At 40.7% G+C, this 21,486-nt stretch overlaps 1 protein-coding gene across 1 annotated transcript in view; it reads left to right on the forward strand.

Annotated features, from left to right (window-relative positions):
- The window catches only part of ITPR2 (inositol 1,4,5-trisphosphate receptor type 2), a 588,791-nt gene that overhangs the window by 513,054 nt on the left and 54,251 nt on the right, over nucleotides 1-21,486 (forward strand). Inside the window, exon 55 of the mRNA XM_061417572.1 lies at nucleotides 11,619-11,779. Within this exon, the coding sequence (XP_061273556.1) occupies nucleotides 11,619-11,779 (161 nt within the window). The remainder of the gene's footprint in view (nucleotides 1-11,618; nucleotides 11,780-21,486) is intronic.

Here is a 21,486-nt window from a genome sequence, read left to right on the forward strand (position 1 = left end):
ATGGGGTCACAAAGAGTAGAACATGATTGAGCGTGCATAAGCACACACAGAATCCTTAAATCTCAGTGGTTTGTAATGGATATGAAAAAATGTGAGTGCCTGGGTAGATGGTAGTACCAAAAGTTGAGTCTGAGAATGGAAGAAGAAAAACAATTTTAGGTAGGCATAGGCTGAATTTGGCTTTGAAAGTACTGAAAATGAGGTGTGTACTAAGTTGGACCATAAAGAAGGCTGAGCGCTGAAGAATTGATTCTTTCAAACTGTGGTGTTGGAGAAGGCTCTTGAGAGTCCCTTGGACTGCAAGGAGATTAAACCAGTCAATCCTAAAGGAAATCAACCCTGAATATCCATTGGAAGGACTGATGCTGAAGCTCTAATACTTTGGCCACCTGATGGGAAGAGCCGATGGTCTTTTCATTGGAAAAGACCCTGATGCTGGGAAAGATTGCAGGCAGGAGGAGAAGGGGACGACAGAGGATGAGATGGTTGGATGACGTCACTGACTTAAGGGACATGAGTTTGAGCAGGCCCCTGGAGATGGTGAAGGACAAGGAACCCTGGCATGCTGCAGTCCACGGGGTCGCAAAAAGTTGGACGTGACTGAGTGACTGAACAACAACTGAACACCCCAGTGGGATACACCCAGCACAGAGGTGAAGATATATGCCTGAGCCTCAGAGAAGGAGACAGTATTGGGGAGTCCTCAGCCTGAATGGGATAGAAAAAGCTGGAGTGTGGAGAAAGGCTTCTAAGTAAGAAGAGGAGACAATGGGATTCAAGTGGAAAACATCTGCATTGAAAAGCTGAAAGAGAAAGGGGATCACGTACACACAAGAACTATCCAGTATGAACGGTGTGAGCACAACCAGGCACAGGTGGCATGTGAAGGTGAAAGGAGAAAGTAGCCTTGGGGGGAATATAATAGATTGTCAACTGTGCCCAAGCAGAGAAGGCCAGTAACATGAACTGAAACACAGCCTTTGAATTTCTTGTTTAGGAGGTTTTGGAATCTTAGGAGTTTCCACGCGGATAAGGGCAGGGACCAGATTGCACAGTGCTGGGGAGGGACTTGCTGGAAGGAAATGACACAAAAAAGAGTCTTCTCTTTATATGTCTAGATTAGATGGAGGAACGCAAGATTGACATGGCGTCAGGAAGGTGTCGTACAATAATTGGGGGATTTGAGAAGAGAGTTATTATATATTAACAGAAGGGTGAGCCTCACAGAGGAAGAAAGATAACTGCCTTTGAAGAGTTTCCTGTGTCTCGTGGTCTTGCATTCACCCTACTTCCTCAAAGCCTTTTTCTTCACAATCACAATGACTGTTGTGTCAGAACCCTGCCTCCGAAACATGGGCTCTTTGGGAAAAACCTGTCAGTAGAATGTGAACCTCATTCTAAGGCATGATCCTGTCTCCCCTATTCTAACAAGAACAAGCATGAACAGCAAAATAAGTGCATCACTTCACCCCCATTCCTGCTCCTCTGAGCTTTTCCTTCAATATCAAAGTCCTCTCTGGCTTTTCAAAGTGATCAAAAAGCTTGTAACCTATAAATTCCTTAAAATATCACATTAAGCTTCTTCCCCAAATTGAAGTGTTTGTCTCAAACCTCATCATGAATTTCCTGCTGACCTTTTCTTCTAGCTCAGGTTGCACATTCTCTGGGTCCATCACAAGGTCTCAGACTTTCTCCCAGCCCATGATTTTATCATTGACTCCTTGTGTCTTCCCTGTGCTGACCTCTTTAACACTGCTCTATGCAGTTTATTGCCAAATATGTAGCCAAGGCTCCAGCCTCTCTCCAAACTTTTATCCTTTGTTTTCCATGGTTGATTGACATTTTAAAAGGTATGACTTCCTGGCAGCCAATTTTACCATGTCTGTGAACCAGTACATCACGCCTCTCCATCTCCTTCCTCTAACCCAGCAGCTTATCCTGACTTCCATATTGCAATTAATGACAGCCTACTGGGCTGGCAACTTCTCCATCATTCTAAGCATCTCCTTTTTCCTCTTTCAGATGCACTACTTACCACGTGCTAATGAATCTGTTTTCACAATCTCACTCACTTCCTTCCACATATTCCCACAGCCACACCTTGGTTTTTCAGGCTTACCCTGGCTCATACCCCCAGATGACCTATTCAATGCTGCCAGACAAAATTTTCCACATTGAGCTCATCATTTCCTTATTCAAAAGACCATCAATAGCATTGTACAGACTATAACTCAAAAACTCTGATTTTCCTGGCATGTAGGATGCCCCACAATTGGGCCTCTTCTTTTTTTGCCTGTCTTTCCTTCCACTGTTCTCCCATTTATAGCTCTAGGTCTGGTTCAACTGATTACTCATCTTTAACTCTTTCTTTCCCTGTGTTCTCAGTTATGGTGTTTCTGTTTAGAATGCCCAAACTCCTAGGCTATTGAACAACCACCCTCTCTCTGAGACCCAGATGTAAAATCGTTATTGCATGAGTTCAGCTTTCTCTGGTCTTACTAATCAGAAGCAAACACATTCACTCCTAAATTTTTCAATCACGATTAGCTCTAGGGTACTATACACGTTTTCCATAGTCTTATCTCCTCTGTTGGATACTATGCATTGCCATATTATTGAAACTAAATGAACTTTACAGTCAGATATATGTGGGTCTACAATGGTTCCCCATCCTGGCTTTGTGATCTTAGCCAAGTCTTCTTTCACCTTGAAAGTGAAGAATGTGCTGCCATGTTTGGGGGTTGTGGTGGCTATAAATGAAATCTTGTATATAAAAATCCCTAAGTCAGTGCTTAGCTGAAAGTAAGCTTTCAATACATGATAACTTCTCTTCTTTAGGAGATCAACATCTACATCTTATCCATTTTTATGATTCCAGTTATTGGGTTGGCCAAAAAGTTCATTCAGGTTTTTCTGTAAGATGTAATGGAAAACTCGCAACGAACTTTTTGGCCAACTCAGTATGTATTGGGAATTATTCATAAATATTTGCTTGATGAATGACTATCCAATTAGTCACCTCCAAATTAACATTGTCTCTATACTTATGTGGCTTTTTGCTTATAAAGGAAAATAAAGCAAGTAGGTCCTAAGTTATTATATACTGTAGACAAAAACCTTAATTTCACTGATTCCAAGTTATTCCAAATTTTGTTACATGTAGGGTATAGTTTCTGTGGCATACACATATCCACAGGGATATATAGTGTGAGATATCAAGAAGTATTGGCTTCCCTGGCTCAAATGGTAAAGAATCCGCCTGCAGTGTGGGAGACCCAGGTTCAATCCTTGGGTTGGGAAGTTCCCCTGGAGGAAGGAACTGGCAACCCACTCCAGTATTCTTCTCTAGAGAATTCCATGGACAGAGGAGCCTGGCAGGCTACAGTCCATGGGGTCACAAAGAGTCGAACACAACTGAGCAACTAACACACACACACATCAAGAAGTATTAGATCAATGTAATGTATTTTTCAGAAACTTCATATTTATTCAAATATTTGAGAGGCCATTTACGTAAGTTAACCAGACAGCAAATTTAAATAGTATTTTTTTATATCAGAACAACTGTTTTGTAAAGTAGAACAAATTTAGTGTGAACATTTAAACTAGAAACTTAAATATTGAAAAGTGTTTCCAAGTTCTTATAGCTGCTAATCCCTGTGACCTCAGTAGCTTAAGGGTTCTTTATCCTCTGCCCTCAAAAGGCAGAAATATGTATAAAGTGTTATGATCATGTATATCTAGATATGTATTCATTCCTGGAATCACTTATTACATATAAGATCTAATATATACCACTGAAAGTGAGAGTGGCTCAGTCATGTCTGACTCTTTTCGACCCCATGAACTATACAGTCCATGGCATTCTCCAGGCCAGAAGACTGGGGTGGGCAGCCGTTCCCTTCTCCAGGAAATCTTCCCAACCCAGGAATCAAACCGAGGTCTCCTGCATTGCAGGCAGATTCTTTACCAACTGAGCTATCAGGGAAGCCCAAATATATACCATATATATTATAATAATATATCTTCAAGAGTGATTTAAACATATGGGATATTTGGGGGTTGTATTAGCAGGCTATAAAATAGTTGTGTTTAATCTAGAAATGGTTCTTGGAACAGTCTGGTATTAAATTGTGATCCAGAGGGGAATATGGTATCAAATAACAGAAAAGGGATTTTCCACAGTAGGAATTGGCTCTAGGAATATTCCAAGGATACTCATAGTAGCGTTTGCAGAAGAGGTAGGTACTGTGACAGGCAGTGAGAGCAGATGGGACTTCTAAGCCTTGAAGACATGACCAGGTGTATCAGTTATGATTCAGAAAACAATTGCTAGGGATCCAGAAGGCAGTCATGATAGGGTGGTGATGAACACGTGACAGAGCTGAAGCAGCAAGCATGGAAACAGTTTGGCTCTGTTGTCCACGTTAACTTAATTTTGAATTACTAGAGGCTGAAGAGCAACATAATAACAAAAAGGAGGAAGGTCAGAATTCCTATCATAAGGAGAGTCAGATTCCTGGAATTAAAGGTCTGTCTAGATGCTTTAATAGGAAATAAAGGTTATTTTGTGAGGAAAGCATCTGTGTTCTTCTCTTGGTGTGTTAATTCCTTCTCTGTACCTTATGCGTGATTTTATTCTCTTATATGTTAGGCATTGTTTTATTCTCTTATTCTCTATACTTATGCATGAAAGTCACTCATTCACCTATTTGTTCAATACTTATATCCACAATGTAGTAGGATCTTGCAGTGAACAAAACCAGACAAAAAGCACTGTCATCATGGAGCTTATTTTCTAACATACATAGACTGTCAAATTATGACAAGGTCTAGGAGAAAAATAGAGCAGAGAAGAGGAATAGGAATGCCTGGCTACTGAGTGGATATGTGCCCTTACCGTGGTCGTACTGGGTGGGAAACACAGCATAAGTATAGTCTTCTTTTTCCCGAAAAGTTTGTATTAGGCACACAGAACTCTTCTTACCCATCCTTTCTTTCTTTTTTAGTCATCTTATCCAGTGCTCTGGCTTTCATTGTTGTTTTATGTCATTGATCCTTGAACTAGTAGAGTTACATCTTGAATGCTTTTTTGGAGTTCCCAGCTTCCTACCTAGCATCCCAACATTAATTTTTCTATAGGCATCTTAAGTGGCACCCATCCCATATCAAACATATCCTCCCTTTAAAAGCTCTTCCTTCTATTTTTTTCCTCTTGATTTGTTGATATTACCTTAAACTCACTCATCCAAGTCAGAAAAGTCAGAGTCATACTTCATTCCTACTAAATCTATACCTCTAATTGGACATCAGGCCCTCTTCAGTTTTCATTTGTGAGTCCTCTTCAATCTCTTATTCATATATTCAATTATTCTGTCAACTTTAGTTGAATGTCAACTGTTTTCCAATTGCTATGCCAGGTGCCGGTAATACAAAGCATAAATCAGACAATAAAGTAGTAGAGCCTAAGGAATCAGTAGAAACAGACAAGTTTTGCAGAAAGACACTGAAAGGATCAACCAAGGGAGTCAGAGTGGTGCCAGTGGTTGAGCTGGCTCTTGGAAAAGGAATTCCTATAAAGTGGGAAAGAGACTAGATAGAGGCATAGGGTTTTCAAAGGATTTGGTGTGTTTGGAGAATAGTAAGGAAGTCAGGGTGACCACAGGACGTGTGCAGAGTTAGTACATGAGTCTGGGGGCAGCGTCAGGTTCCTTGGTGGACAGGGACTTCATTAACAGAAGAGACGAAGGGCTAGAAACATAAATCTTTGATGAGTTGAGTTTGACATGCCTATAAAGTTATCCAAGAGGCAGCTGGAAATAAAATCTAAAGTTGAGAAAAAAGGTCGGTACTGGGAATAAAGATTGAGAAATCATCAGCGTGATGCTGGTTGAAACCACACGAATGGACTATAATGCTTAGAGAGTAGGATCTAATGATGATGAAAGACAACCAATTTCCCTCCATTACATGCCTCCTCCCGTGCCCTGACCCCCCAGACTCCCACCCTCTCCTCTTCTCTCACAGTCTTCCTCTAAATCCTGCCACCAGAAATTACTTAAAGAACAGCACCCAGTATGCTAGGCTCCACTCAGAAGCCTTCAGAATAAACTGCAGACTCCTTAGCTTTGTGTGTAAAACTTTTCAGGGTTTGTGCCAAGCGTACTATTTCATGTTCGTTTCCGAGTGTTCCCCCCTGACCATACCAGAAGAATTGACAGTTCCCCAACAGGGCATTGCTTTCATCTCTAGTTTTGCTGTGCTGTTTCCTCTGCCCAGAGGCAAAAGAACATACATTTGGAGTCAGGAATATTTTTATTTAAATATTGGCTGACTTTTCCACTAAGTAGAGGTATTAACGTGAGCAATCAATGAAATCCCTCTGAATCTCTTTTTTCACATGCTGAAAGGTCAGATTGATTATTGTTGTTATTATAGCCTATTTAAACATCTTTATAGTTCTCAGCATAAATAGGTGCTCAGTAAAAATTAAGTACCCTTTCTTACTGGTCATCTCTTCTCTACTTGCCCTGGTCATGTTTCATAGGTCAGACGTTTATTATGCCTCATTGAAACCTTTCAAAAGGTATCTGGTCAAAACTCGTTTTGCCTTCCTTTGTGTTTCCTTGATAGTTTATACCACTTAGAATATAATACAATTTGTCTGTTTCCTTTACCCTATTATGGATTGATTGATGGTAGACATTATCTTTTTATCTTTATAGTTCTATGTACCTTGCAATAGGTACATAGGTAGGTAATTGTTTGAATTGGATTCTAGGAGAAAGCTACTTAAAAATTTTCTCCATTTTTCTGTAATGGCTCTGTTGAGATATAATTTATATACCTTATGATAGACTCATTTAAAGTATACATTTTCAGTGGGTTTAGTATGTTCAGAGTTGTGTATCTAGCATCATAATTTTATTTTTTTAATTAATTTATTTCTTTACAATATTGTGGTAGTTTTTGCCATACATTGACATGTACAGCCATGGGTGTACATGTGTCACCATAATTTTAGAACATCTTCATTGCCCTCTAAAGAAACCTCCTACCCTTTGGCCATCACTGTTCCCTTCCTTCCCATCAAACTGACCATCCTCCTCAGCCCTAGGCCACCACTGATCTACTTTCTGTCGCTATAGATTTGCCTGTCCTAAGCATTTCGTATAAATGGAATCGTATCATATGTGGTCATCTGTGACTTGCTTCTTTCACTTAGTATGTTTTCAAGGTTCATATTAGCATGCATCAGTACTTTCTTATTGCAGAAAAATATCCATTGTATGGATATACCATACTTTGTTTATCTTTTTATCAGTTGATGAACATTTGGGTTTCTACTTTTTAGCCATTATGAATAATGCTGCTACAGATACTCATGTATATGCTTTTATGTGGACATACATTTTTTTCTGTTATGAATGTACCTGAGTGGAATTGTTGGTAACATGGTAACTCTGTGTTCAACTTTTGAGAAACTGCTAAACTATTTTTGAAGTGTAGGAGGGTTCTAATTTATCCATGTCATCAATACTGCTGTTATCTGTTTTTGATTATATGCATCCTAGTGGAACATCCTAGGATTATATGAATCCTAGTGACATATTCCTTTTTTATTCTTTTTTGTTGTTGTTGTTGTTTCTTAATTTTATTTTATTTTTAAACTTTACAATATTGTATTGATAAGTATTTATTGAAAGAATACATGAACAATTTAAGATAACAAATACAGTAAGCAAAAGAGCCATCATGGAGAGCCAGATGCTTGAATTTAGCAAGATCTGCAGCCCCACCATACGCTATTACCCAACTTTTTTCTCGGCTTCCCCCTTTCTCTCTTTTCTAGGGCCATTCTAATTCCCTCTCTCTACTTGCGGATCCATCCCCTGATTTCTGCCAGTTTACAACTTCTACTGCTTCATTGCTTTCTACTTATATTCTACTCTTTCCTGCATCTCTTCAATTCTGTTTTGTTCTTAGTGATATACTCCTAATTCACTCAATTAACATTTTATTCAGTGCTGACTACATGCCAGGCAATGTTCTAAACTACAGGGACCATTATTGAAGAAAAGAGACACATATATCTGCCCATGGATATGCAGTAAATAATCAACATAATTAGCTCATATCTAAGTTCCCAGATAAAACGTTATGCCTTTCTTTTGTGCTAATTAGCAGCCTGGATTTTTCTTTTTTTTTTTTTTTCAGTTTGGATTCCTTTTATTTCCTTTTTTTTTTTAATTTTTTTTTTTAAACTTTACAATATTGTATTAGTTTTGCCAAACATCGAAATGAATCCGCTGGATTTTTCTTGCACACCAGTTTTTACCTATATACCTGAGACTTGTGGTCCAGTTTAATTAAACACCTTTGATATGGCTATTTTCAGTCTGTTTGGAGATGAAAAACACTGTAAGACAAAGGAAAGAGTGATCAAAAGTATCAGTAGAAAGTGAAAGTGAAGTTGTTCAGTCATGTCCAACTCTTTGCAACCTCATGGACTGTAACCTACCAGGCTTCTCAGTCCATGGGGTTTTCCAGGCAGGAGTATTAAAGTGGGTTGCCATTGCCTTCTCCAGGGGATCTTCCCGACCCAGGGATCGAACCCTGGTCTCCCGCATTGTAGGCAGACGCTTTACCCTCTGAGCCACCAGGGAAGCCCAGTAGAAAGGGAGGGACAGACTAAATAAAGCAATAAAATTAAGCCACATTGAGAAAGTGAGGTTTAACACTAGAAGGTAAGTGAGTTAGTCCAAGAGATATCAGAGAGAAGAGAGCTGTAGAGAGAGGAAACAGTCAGTTCAAAGGCCCTGAGGCAGGGATATGGGTGCCAGGAAGAGCGGAGAAGCCCTTGGTGGCTGGATGAGAGTTAGCCAGGGAGAGGAGGTGGGAGATAAGATTAGAAAGGCTTCAGGGCCACATCACATAGGGTTTAGCAAGGTGCTATTGCATGGGGTATATTTAAGCTCAACCATTATTCATTGTTTTTTCAATTTTTGAGCTTAACTGGGGATCCTGTATTTTCCCTGGCAACCCTATTCATGGGCCATTGTAAGAATGTTGACCTTTTTTCTGAGGAGAGGAACCACTGCAGGGTTTAAAACAGAGGAGAGACACCATCCTACTCAGGTTTTTAAAGTGTCACTCTGGCTGCTGTGTTGAGAATAGGCCTTAGAGAGGAAATATGGAAGCAAGGAGGCCTGGGCGTTATTTGGGTAAACCAGATGAATGACAATAATGGCTCAAACCAGAGTGGTAGCCTTGGAGGTGGTGAGAGGTGATCAGATTCTGGGTATATGTTGAAGATACAGCCAAACTAATTTCTTTTTTAAATTTTTAAAAAATATTTTAATTGGTAGAAAATTGCTTTACAATTTTATGTTGGTTTCTGCCATTCAACCATGTGAATCAGTCATAAATTATATATATCCCTTTCAACCCTCCTCTCCCTTCACCCCACCCCTCTAGGTCATCACAGGGCTCCAGGTTGGGCTCTCTATGTTATTTAGTAATTTCCCACTATCTATTTTATATACGATCATGTATATATGGGCTTCCCTGGTGGCTCTGATGGTAAAAATCTGCCCACAATTCAGAAGACCTGGGTTCAATCCCTGGGTCAGGAATGGCAACCCACTCCAAATTCTTGCTTGAGGAATTCCATGGTGAGCTATAGTCCATGGGGTCACAAAGACTCAGACAAGACTGAGCCACTAACCCACACATACACACACACACACACACACACACACACACACACACACAGTGTATATATGTCAGAGCTACCTTCTCAATTATTAGAGAAAGGCAAATCAAAACTACAATGAGGTATCACTTCATACCAGTCAGAACGGCCATCACCAGAAAATCTACAAACAATAATTGCTGGAGAGGATGTGGAGAAAAGGGAACCATCCTGAACTGTTAGTGGGAATGTAAACTGATTACAGCCATTATGGAAAACAGTATGGGGATTCCTTAAAAAACTAGGAACAAATCTAACATATGACCCAAAAATCCCACTCCTGGGCATATACCGTGAGAAAACCACAATTCTAAAAGATACTTGTACCCCAGTGTTCATTGCAGCAATATTTACAGTAACCAGGACATGGAAGCAACCTAGATGTCCCTCAACAGATGAAAGGATAAAGAAGTTGTGGTACATATATACAATGGAATATTATTCAGCCATAAAAAGGAATGAATTTGAGTCAGTTGTAGTGAGGTGGATGAACCTAGAGCCTCTTATAGAGTGAAGTAAGCCAGAAAGAGAAAAACAAGTATTGTATAGTTAAAGCATATATATGGAATCTAGAAAAAATGGTATTCATGAGCCTAGTAGAGAACAGATTTGTGGACCCAGCAGAGGAAGGTGAAGGTGGGGCGAATTGTAAAAGTACCAAATGAATTTCAACATGAATTGGATGTGACATGTGAGACAGAGGATTCAAGGATGACTCTAGACTTTTGGCGTGAAAACTGAAAGACTGGAGTTGCCATGGAATGAAAAGAGGACGTGGGTGGAGCTCATTTGGGGGAGAGGATTGGATTTTTATTTGAAGCATGCTAAGCTGACGATAGGTCAAGTAAGACGAGGCATGATCATCAGCCAGCTAAATTTTATGGTTTTTCCCGTAAAAATATCCAATAATATAATTTAAAAGGTCACACCTTCATTGGGGACAGACTTTTTGTGATTTATGTATTTTGTATCTTATTGTTTAAAGGGTCTTCTTCATGCCTAAAGGGCCAGATGACTTTAAAAAAAAAAAATGTTTAGGAAGAAAGTAGCCAGTTTTGGAATTCAGTTTCCAGATTTCTTCTCCAGTATCCGAACTGCAAAACCAGACTGAATCCCAACATCCCATTTTACTTGACAGCCTAATTCATTTTTCCATAGACGTTTTTCTTCATCTCCATTCATTTCCTTTCATCTACCCTTCAACCTTTGAGAGAAAAGCATCTTACTACCCAGATCCTCTCCTCAGTGTCCTTCCAGAAGCTAAAAAAATATTCCCTGGAAATTGATCAGACCTTCCCCTCCCCAAAATGCCTGGAACACGGTAGTCTAAGGGTGGGACAAGCCTGTGAATCCTTATTGCATTCGGAACACAGATCTCTGTGGACATTCTTTTGCCTTCACTGATTACAAGTGGTTTTGAAGAGAGATGACTGTTAACTGCTTTTTTTTCTCTTTTTACCCAAGTTCCTGGATAAAATGGCATTTTTTTTTCTGCCCTGATTATTAGCAAGCGTGCTTTTTCTTGCACAGTCATTTTGACTTCTTTTTCTTAGACTTGAGGTCCAATTTATTATAATTTGACAATTTTTATTTGGTTATGTTTTAAATTGTCTGCAAATTTTGCATCTATAATAGGACTTCACTTTTCCAGGGATCCACAGGGGATAATGTTAGTTGGGAAGAAATGAAAAACTCTGGCATTTTTTCTGGAGGTCTTGTGTACCACGTTTTTAATCATAACATTTAAAATCGTCACGCTCTTTCAGAAAATGTTTCTTCACAATAATGATTATGTTTTTATGCCCAAGGTGAGTGCTGATTAAATGACACATTACACACATTGTCTCTCCTGGTTTTTTTGCAGGACTCGAGAGGGACAAGTTTGATAATAAAACGGTTTCTTTTGAGGAACACATCAAGTCAGAACACAATATGTGGCATTATTTGTACTTCCTAGTCCTGGTGAAGGTGAAAGACCCAACTGAATATACCGGACCTGAAAGTTACGTGGCTCAAATGATTGTGGTGAGTGAGGAGAGGGCTTGGATCTATGACTGTACTGCATTCTGTATGCTTCCAATTCCATACCCTGCCTTTCTTCCAGAATGCAAAGGTTCTAGCAGTCATTTTGTTAACTTTTAAATAGGACTGTCAATCATTGAAGAACCTCTGTCCTGGCTAAATCATTGGTTCTTAGTGGACATCTTGGTTATACAAACCAAATCTAAGCTTCAGATGTACAGATGGTATTTCCTGGAGAATTCTCTGTGCAGTGAATTCAGTCCTTTCTGTCATCTTCTGACCTCATGCTTCCTGTCATCACTAATGTCTCAGTTCCCCAAATCTGGAACTCTCACTTTGGTACATGATTCATACTTCAAGAAAAGCCTTGAGTTTCAGAAATCAAGCATTTAAGCAATTAAAGAGTGTTTGGGGAGGGGATAATGTTCAACCCCAGTGGGAGAGCATTGACTTTTTGTCAGTGTACATTTTGGGTCGATTGACTAGTGTTGGTGATGGATTTGCCCTGATCTGCTGTGTCCAGTTGCTTGTGACTCCTCCTTATGATCAGTAGCATTGCATAGAGAGTACGGTTGTCCATGATTCAAAGTTTCTTCTGTTTCATAGAAAATTAAAATGAACTGGCTTAAAGAGAAGTCAGAGTTGCAACTTTCATGTATCTATGATACGCATTTTGTTGTTCAGTCACTAAGTCATGTCCAACTCTTTGCGACCCCATAGACTGCAGCACACCAGGCTTCACTGTCCTTCACTGTCTCCCAGAGTTTGCTCAAACCCATTGTCCATTGAGTTAGTGTGTATCATTGCATCTGATGCTGAAGCTGAAGCTCCAGTACTTTGGCCACCTAATTCAAAGAGCTGACTCATTGGAAAAGCCCCCGATTCTGGGAAAGATTGAAGGCAGGAGGAGAAGGGGATGACAGAGGATGAGATGGTTGGATGGCATCAGTGACTCGATGGACATGAATTTGAGCAAACTCTGGGAGATAGTGAAGGACAGGGAAGCCTGGTCTTCTGCAAGTCCATGAGGTCACAAAGAGTCAGACATGACTTAGTAATTGAATAATGACAAATCTTTGTATCTGCTATAAATTCTTGTATTCTTACAATAAATGTGGCCATGTGTTGGATTTTGCCTCAAAAACCATCCTCCAAAGTTGTGTTAATTATTTGAGAATGAGGCCTTCAAAGAACCAAGACCCTCTTTAATGCTGAATCCCAAGAATGTGTGTATGCTCAGTCACTTCAGTCGTGTTTGACTCCTTGTGACCCTGTAGACTGTAGCCTGCCAGGCGCCTCTGTCCATGGGATTCTCTAGGGAGGAATACTGGAGTGGGTTGCTATGCCCTCTTCCAGAGGATCTTCCTGACCCAAGTATTGAACCCTCATCTCTTGGATCTGCTGCATTGGCAGGTGGATTCCTTACCACTAGCACCACCTGGGAAGCCCCATCCCAAGGATAACATTTTAAACACCAGAGTGTCAGGAGAGCCAGGTAACAGCGGGTCTGTATCTTCCCCTCTGGGAGCTTACATCCACTTAGGAAGGCATAAGCTGCAATACAATGAACAACCAAAGAACATGTTCAGAGGCTAACATCTTACTAAGTTACTAACATCTTAACATCACACTGTTTTACCTTACCTGAAAATATTTATGTGTCACAGGAGAGCTCCATGTAAATTGAGTTTTTTTAATTCAGCATTTTTCATCCTATTTTATTATGGACATGCATCCTACTGTAAGTTATTTTCTCTCCATTTTTATATGACAGTGGGCAGAACCTAATATTGTTTCTTTTTTTTCCATGTAGCCTTTTCTGCCCTCTCTTCCTTCTAAATTAGGAAACAGGTTATCATTTTGAGAATAGACACTCACAGTCATCATTTATTCTTGATCTCAAGATGCTCAGAGACTATTTATGTGAAACATTTTGTTTCTGCTTACCAGGGGAAAATCATGTAAGCATTCATTTAACGTGTGACCTCAGGACTTGCCTAGCGGTCCAGCGGTTAAAGGTCCGAGCTCCTAATGCAGGGCTCGTGGGTTCCATCCCTGGTTGGAGAACTATGATCCCATATGCCTTGAAGTGTGGCCAAATTTTTTTTTAATTTAGAAAAGTAAGTGAATACAATGTGACCTCACACTGCTGTATTTTATCAAAGTTTGAGTTACATTTAATTAATATATATTTATTAGTCATCTATTATGTCCCTTGGACTAAAGATTTTGGAGAATACACTGAAGTCTGAAACATTCCTTTTCTTAAAGCCAAAGAATTTAGAGCTTCCTAAGAAGAGGAGGTGAATAATAAACCTAAAGTACAACAAACCAAGTTCCCTAAGAGTGGAAAAGAGAAAAGTCTGAAGGCTTAACGATGTAGAGTGATAATTAACTGGAAGGTGGTGGAAGGGATGTGAGGGGTGTGTGTGTCTGTATGTCTGTGTGTATGTGTAATACATGAAACAGGGTAGAGTTTGTGCAGATGAGGAGTGTCTACTGGATTAAGAGTGAGTTCCTATAAGAGGGAGCAGCCTAAAGAAAAGCCTCAGAATGGGACATTCAAACACTCAGGGGATAGTTACTTGCCTGGTTTCACCAGCACATGGTTTACTTCTAAGGAAGTTCTGCAAGTTACAACCTGCAAGTTATGACCCAAAAAGTCAACTGGACTTTTGAGTAAGAGGTGTAGGTTTTGGTCATTATTTTGTTTCAGCAAAGGGAAGCCACAGAGGTTTTTACCTAAGGGAATAATATGGCCCAGTAGAGTGTTCAGGCAGAGGTGCGTGGGCTGGTTTGGGGAAGGGAAAGACGAAGTGAGAGGTGGTACTTGGCAGTCGACAAGATCAGGAGGGGGCCGTGAAGGAGCAGGGGAAAGGCTGAGAGCTGAGCCAGGGACACCTGACACTGTGAGCCTGGTCACTGGGAGAAAGGCAGCGAGTGGGTTTCGGAAAGTCTCCATGAGGAGGAGAAACTAGTCAGAGAAGAAGACTTGTTGATTTTGAAACAAGACAGGAGGCTGAGTCATTGGGAGACATGCTATAGTGATAACAGCAGGAGTCTTCCACCGGAAAGATCTGGACCCAAACCCTGACTCTAGCACGGGTCTGCTGTGTGGTCTTGGTATCTTGGGTGAGTCTTTGAACCTCCCTGAGACCCTGCCTCCTCACCTGACAGGCAGAAAATGGGTGTGAGATCGGTGAGATGATGTGTAAAAAGTGACTTGCTTCTGGTGGGTACTCAGTAATTGGCAGTTTTCCCTGGGATCATCCACATGGAAAGACAGCTGGCACCATCAGGTTAGCGAGTGGCAGGAGAAAGAAATATAAAGAGAGGAGAAGAGAAAGCCAGAGACAAAACCTGGGGAATCTCATCTTGAGGAAAAAGGAAGAAGACAAATAAAATAAGTAGAAAAGAAGACAATAAAAAGGGTAGAAGAAGCACCAGGAAGTGGAGTGTGTCAGAAGCCTAGAGATGAGCATTTTCAGTGTCAGAGTTCACAGCATCAGTTGTTGCAAAGAAAAGACAGGTCCAAGCCTTTGGATCTTGGGTAAGGAAATTCCCAGGTGACTGCCAAGAAACTGTTGACCCATCTTTAGCCTTCATATTAAAATCACCATTTTGCTGGGCTCTTGTCCTTGAATGTTTAAGACTTACATTTCCGTGTGTCTGTCCATCCTCTCCTCTCTCAAGAACCAGGACAAGAGGGAGGAGAACCACAAACTTATTCGAGCATGAAATGTCTCATTCTCATCCAAGCGGAGCACATCCAAGAGAATAGGCACTGGTCCTGAATTTTAATGGTCAGGAGAAGGAAGACTGATATTAAGCTTAGGAAGGATGGAAACAAAAAGTCATTTGACTCTTGAAATAGCCCTTTTGGAAAACTTCTGAAAATCTGTAGCTGACAAACCCAGTTTGGAAAATTGTTACTTCAAGCTCCATGGAGATTATGGTCTCCTAATCTTGATCCACCAAGAGAGAGAAGATTTTAGAGCTCATAGCAAGTCAACACATGTCTGTAGCTCATTTCAAAGACTGTATTTTTCTCTTCCTCCAGGTCAAAGGTAATCACTCTTAACAGCTTGGTAGGAAACCTTCTATTTTCCTACCACTTCAATTTTTGGTCTTTAAAATTAGGTACATTTACCAGTTTGATTTAAATGCTTGTTTATCAATAGAGCTTTAGAAGAAGTTTTCCTTTCTTCATGGTGGACGTAGGTTTTACCCTCAAGGATTTATGCAAAATAAAATAAGGAAGTTCCTCATATTTGTTCATGAAACAACTCATCTGAATTCTACTACACTTTAAGTAAGCCCAGTTTGGACCTACGGGCCCTTAGCAAATGCTTCCTGTCTTCTGGTGAAATGAGAAAAATAAGAATATACCAAGTTTGGGGCTGTTTCTCCCCTCTGTGTATTTTCCACCTCCAACCCATCCATTTTATGTTCAGGTAAAGTGAGTACTTGGCGGCTTCCCAGGTGGCACTAGGGGTAAAGAACCCACCTACAAGTGCAGGAGACAAAAAACACAGGTTCGATCCCTGCATTGGGAAGATCCCCCAGAGGAGTGCATAGCAACGCACTCCAGTATAATTGCCTGGAAAACCCCATGGACAGAGGAGCCTTCTGTCCAAAAGGTCACAGAGAGTCAGATAGGACTGAGGCAACTTGGCACGAACACAACACACATAAAGAATATTTATACTCATATGCAGGCACCCCACTCCAGTACTCTTGCCTGGAAAATCCCATGGACGGAGGAGCCTGGTGGGCTGCAGTCCATGGGGTCGCTAAGAGTCAGACACGACTGAGTGACTTCACTTTCACTTTCATGCACTGGAGAAGGAAATGGCAACCCACTCCAGTGTTCTTCCCTGGAGAATCCCAGGGACAGGGGAGCCTGGTGGGCTGCCGTCTATGGGGTCACACAGAGTCAGACATGACTGAAGTGACTTAGCAGCAGCAGCAGCATACATAATAAATAAATTGATACATTGTTTCTAGGGGTTAGATTCTTAGAAAATACATTTGTGCCTCTATGTCCACTCAGTGACAGGGTCAAACCTCTAAAATATTCATAGGAACTTAAAACTTCCTCACTCCTGCCTTCAGACCCTGCCTCAAGCTGTTTAACTATCTACTGTCTGAGTCTTTGAATTAACACAAAACTCTTTTGGGATATTGTTATGGGAGATGTGAGTAGATCAAGGTATTTTGGGAATATATTTTCTTCTGGCAAACAAGTTCTCATTTTTTATAAGAGGATTGATAGTTTGAGCTAGTGTTTATTGGGGACACAAAGTGGGAGACAGAAAAGGAAGTACCGTGCAGGAAAGTAAAAATAATGAAAAAGAACCCAGTAAACTAGGAGGAAAGGGCCTAAGAGGGTGAGTCCTGTAGCCTGTGCTAGTAATGGCCTGTGAGCATCACTAATCCCCTTCGCTTCTGCCATCACCCAAAGGATGATACTGAAGAGGAACAAACAAAATAGAGATCATTAGAAAAAATGCCCAAGGCTTTTAGAGGTTTCTGTAACATTTTGGAGACATTTTCAGATTTTCAGTTGCTCATTTGCCAAGGTACGTTAGGGACCTTTGGGAATATTTAGTACTTAGTTTGACAAACAGTGAGAATGAAATCAGAGATACCGGAACGGCCGGCAGGTACCCTGCTTGTTCAGAGAACTGCCCACGTGTTCTGGTGTACTGGGTGGCAACCCAGACCCTGGCTGGCCATGCCCCATGACCTTGGCTTTGGAGGGGACCAGTTCCTCATTTTAGTGTATGGCCCTTTTAAGCTCTTATGCTTATTTGACTCTTGACTAATAATTATTTGTGGACATCGTGGTGATGTCAGCTGGGACAGTTTCACTTGTTCTTTTTTGGGGGGCTGGAGTTGTATGGGGTTTTTTTTTGTTTTCTTAATTTTTATTGGAATACAGTTGATTTACAATATTATGTTAATTTCTGCTGTACAGCAAAGTGAATCAGTTTTACACACATACACACACACATACACTCTTAACAATTTTTTTTCCATATAAGTCATTGCAGAGTATTGAGTAGAATTCTCTGTACTATACCATAGGTTCTTGTTGGTTATCCATTTTATATAGTTTGTATCTGCTAATCCCAGTCTCCCAATTTATCCTGTCCCCCCTTTCCCCTTCTGGTAACCATAAATTTGTTTTCTACATATGTGACTCTATTTCTGTTTGGTTAGTTCATCTGTATCATTTCTTTTTAGATTCCATGTAGTAAGTGACATCACAGAGTATTTGTCTTTCTCTGTCTGACTTACTTTACTCAGTATGATAATCTCTAGTTGCATCCATTTTGCTGCAAATGGTTTTATTTCATTCTTTTTACGGCTGAATAATATCCACTGTGTATATGTAACACACCTTCTTTGCCCATTCATTGCCAATGGACATTGAGGTTACTTCCATGTCTTAGCTATTGAAATGGTGCTGCTATGACCATTGGGGCACATGTATCTTTGCAGATTAGTTTTCTCTGGATATATGCCCAGGGGTGGGATTGCTTGATCATATGATAGTATTTTTAGTTTTTAAAGGAATCTTCATGTTGTTTTCCATAATAATTGTACCAATTAACTCATGTTTTTGTTAACATAATAGTTGTCTTGACACAAAAACTATTTTAAGTTTCTTGAAGGCCACAACTAGGACTAGAGTAGCTTTTGTTCTGTGTAAGACCAGAGCAGGTGATATCTGTAATATACATTAAAAGTAACTCGATAGACATTTAGTGTTTCTTCTATGCTAGCAGCTATTCTGTGGTTTTGATACATAAGACTAAACAAGAAGTAATCTGTTCCCTTGGGCTTCCCACGTGGCACTAGCGGTAAAGAACCCGCCTATCGATGCAGGAGATACAAGAGATGTGTGTTTGATCCTGGGTCGTGAAGCTCCTCTGGAGGAGAGCATGGCAACCCACTCCAATATTCTTGCCTGGAAAATCCCATGGACAGAATAAGCTGGTGGGCTACAGTCCATGGGGTCGCAAAAGAGTTGGACACAACTGAAGCAACTTAGCGCACACAGTCTCTACCCTCAAGAAGCTCAAAACTTTTATTGAATGAATACATAGAATAATGAGTGAATTAACAAATGAACAGTTTCTTCTTAGCCCTCTGGTAGCTGGACGTAATTTACAGAAAGCTACACCAAAATAGCTGCACGAGTTTAGACTATGAATTTCTTATTAGACAAATGTCATCTTTTCCCCTCTTTAAAAATCAAAAGGTAAAGACAAAGCAGAAAGGTTTTGCCACCTGAACCAAGTATAATGGATGCAGTATTAAAAATCAGATGGCTGATTTGAGAGACTGGTGATTTAATCCCTCTGTCGTCTAAGTATTTCTCAAGACCAGCTCCTCCCATACATGCAAAGCACTCAGGAGTGCACCTAAAGTTGCTGGTCTGGCAGAGGGGCAGACATGCACAATGGTGGGTTGTTCGGCATGATTCACCCATTAGAATGAATTCTTCCATGATCTGTGAAGACTTCAGAAAGAGAGAGGTCATCCTTTAATGAGATAGAAAAGCAATCTAGTCACCCAGAAGGAAGGAAAAGAACTAAGAATTTACCAGATGTTGTTTTTCTGTGTCTGGAACTCAAAATCAATCTCATTTAGTTCAACGGTATTTTTGAGCAGTAACTATTTCGGGAGGGAGGTGGGCTCATGAAAGACATCAGGTCTTCTAAGATTTATATGCACCCCTTCTGCATCAGCAGCATTTGCTGACTTAATTGCTGCTTTATTGTCATGTGTTACAATTATGAAATTACACATTCTGATTCTATTATTTCCAATTTACGCTAATTGTGTAATTGGATCTAATTAAGCCAATTATGAAACTGCTCAATCTTCAAAACCTATTTTAAAGACGTTGGAACATAATAAGACACTTTTAAAATGTTTACATTTCCAGGGAAGCAGGAGGCTAGAGGTTGTAGCTTCAGAATGCACAATTAAGAAGTAAATGTCTACCTTCAAGGGAATGCCATCTCTACTGTCCACATTTTAAATCCAGACATGTGTCTTCAATTTAAGAGGCATCTTTTTTTCAGTTCCCAACTCTGGATTTCATTCTTGTGGTAGGCTCTATCCTCTAATTATCCTAATTTCCTGTTTAGTATTCATACATATGATCCATGAGTTACCACATTTTTGTGTACATCTTAACATCTTTCTAATCCTCATCTTATTTTGAAATACAGAGATAGAAAAGGTAAATATTTCACAGTGTGGATGTACACAGAGCCTTCATCTTAAAGACCAGAAATGAGGGTGAAAGGATTGGGCCAGATTGTTTTAAATGAGATTCAGGGATGGAAGTGGGATGAGTAAGAAGGACCAGGGCAGACACATGACGTGTGGGGTCTCAGTTGTCATTGACTGGTTTCCTGAACTAATCAGAAACTGAATCTGCTGGAATTCAGGTGCGTGCTTAGTCACTTCAGTTATGCCTGACTTTTTGCAACCTCATGGACTGTAAGCCCACCAGGCTTCTCAGTTCATGGGAGTCTCCAGGCAAGAATACTGGAATGGGTTGCCATACCCTCCTCCAGGGGTGTCTTCCAGACCCAGGGATCGAAACCACACCTCTTGCATCACAGGCAGATTCTTTACCGCTGAGCCACCGGGAAAGCCCCTGGTGTCCAGGTAATAGTCCTCAAAGTTCAAGAAGCCAAAATGGCTCTTGTTAGTTTTTCTAATCAGTTTCTAAGGAGAAGCTCAATGTCATAGAAGGAACCTGGGCCTCAGATTCTGAAGTTTGATTTGCTAGGATTCCCTTATGCAAGACCCATGTTTTTTCCTGATTCCTTCTGCACTTCACGTTACCTGTCGATGAAGAAAGCATAGTCAGCCAGCCAACGCTCAGAGTTGAGTGAGCTGAATTGTGCCTGGATCTCAGAGGCCTCCTGCTTTGCGGAATCCTGTTCCATTAGCTGCCAGATCACGAGGTGAAGAAGCGGACAGGGATCCCAAGGAAAGAAGCTGGGCAGAGAAAGCTGCAGGGTCGTGGGGAGGGGAGCAGGGCTTGGAGGGCTTGAGAGAGTGGGTAATCTGGAAACTAGGAAATATTGCAATAGTTTTAGCAACTAGTAAGGCCGTATCTATGCAAACCAGCTAAATATTAACCCTGTCTATAGTAAGTAATATGCTATGAGGATTAAATGAAATCCTGCATACTAGCATTAATGTGACTCATAGAAACTGACATTTGATGAGTGCTGTGTGCTCAGTGCTGTACTAAGAGAGTGACACGCATGATCTTAAAGGCCTTGGATCAGCCCTAGGTGGCAGTCTGTTATGATTATCCCAACTCTCCACAGGATTAAACTAAGGCTTAGAGAGGACTGGTAACTAGCTCCCAAATGGCACGGCCAGCAGGAAGGGATGCTGTGTCCGTTACATGCAGTGGCCAGTATGCGTGCTATTGTGCTGTGATGCTGTTCATTATATAAAGCTACCAGCAGTGCTTTCTCTGAGGGCGGGATTCCAGCACAGACCTCACGCTCTACAGAAGAGGAACCACGAATGTGCCCTGCAGGCCGGGCCCAGGAGTAACTGAGCCAGAAGACAGGAAGTCAGCGGACAAGCCTACAATGGCAGGAAGGCCTGAGAGAAATACAAACAGGACTGTCCTTCCTTGTTCAGAGCTGGCTGCCAATGGC

Source organism: Bos javanicus, chromosome 5, assembly GCF_032452875.1.
Source record: "Bos javanicus breed banteng chromosome 5, ARS-OSU_banteng_1.0, whole genome shotgun sequence".
In the NCBI taxonomy this organism is placed as follows: Eukaryota; Metazoa; Chordata; class Mammalia; order Artiodactyla; family Bovidae; genus Bos; species Bos javanicus.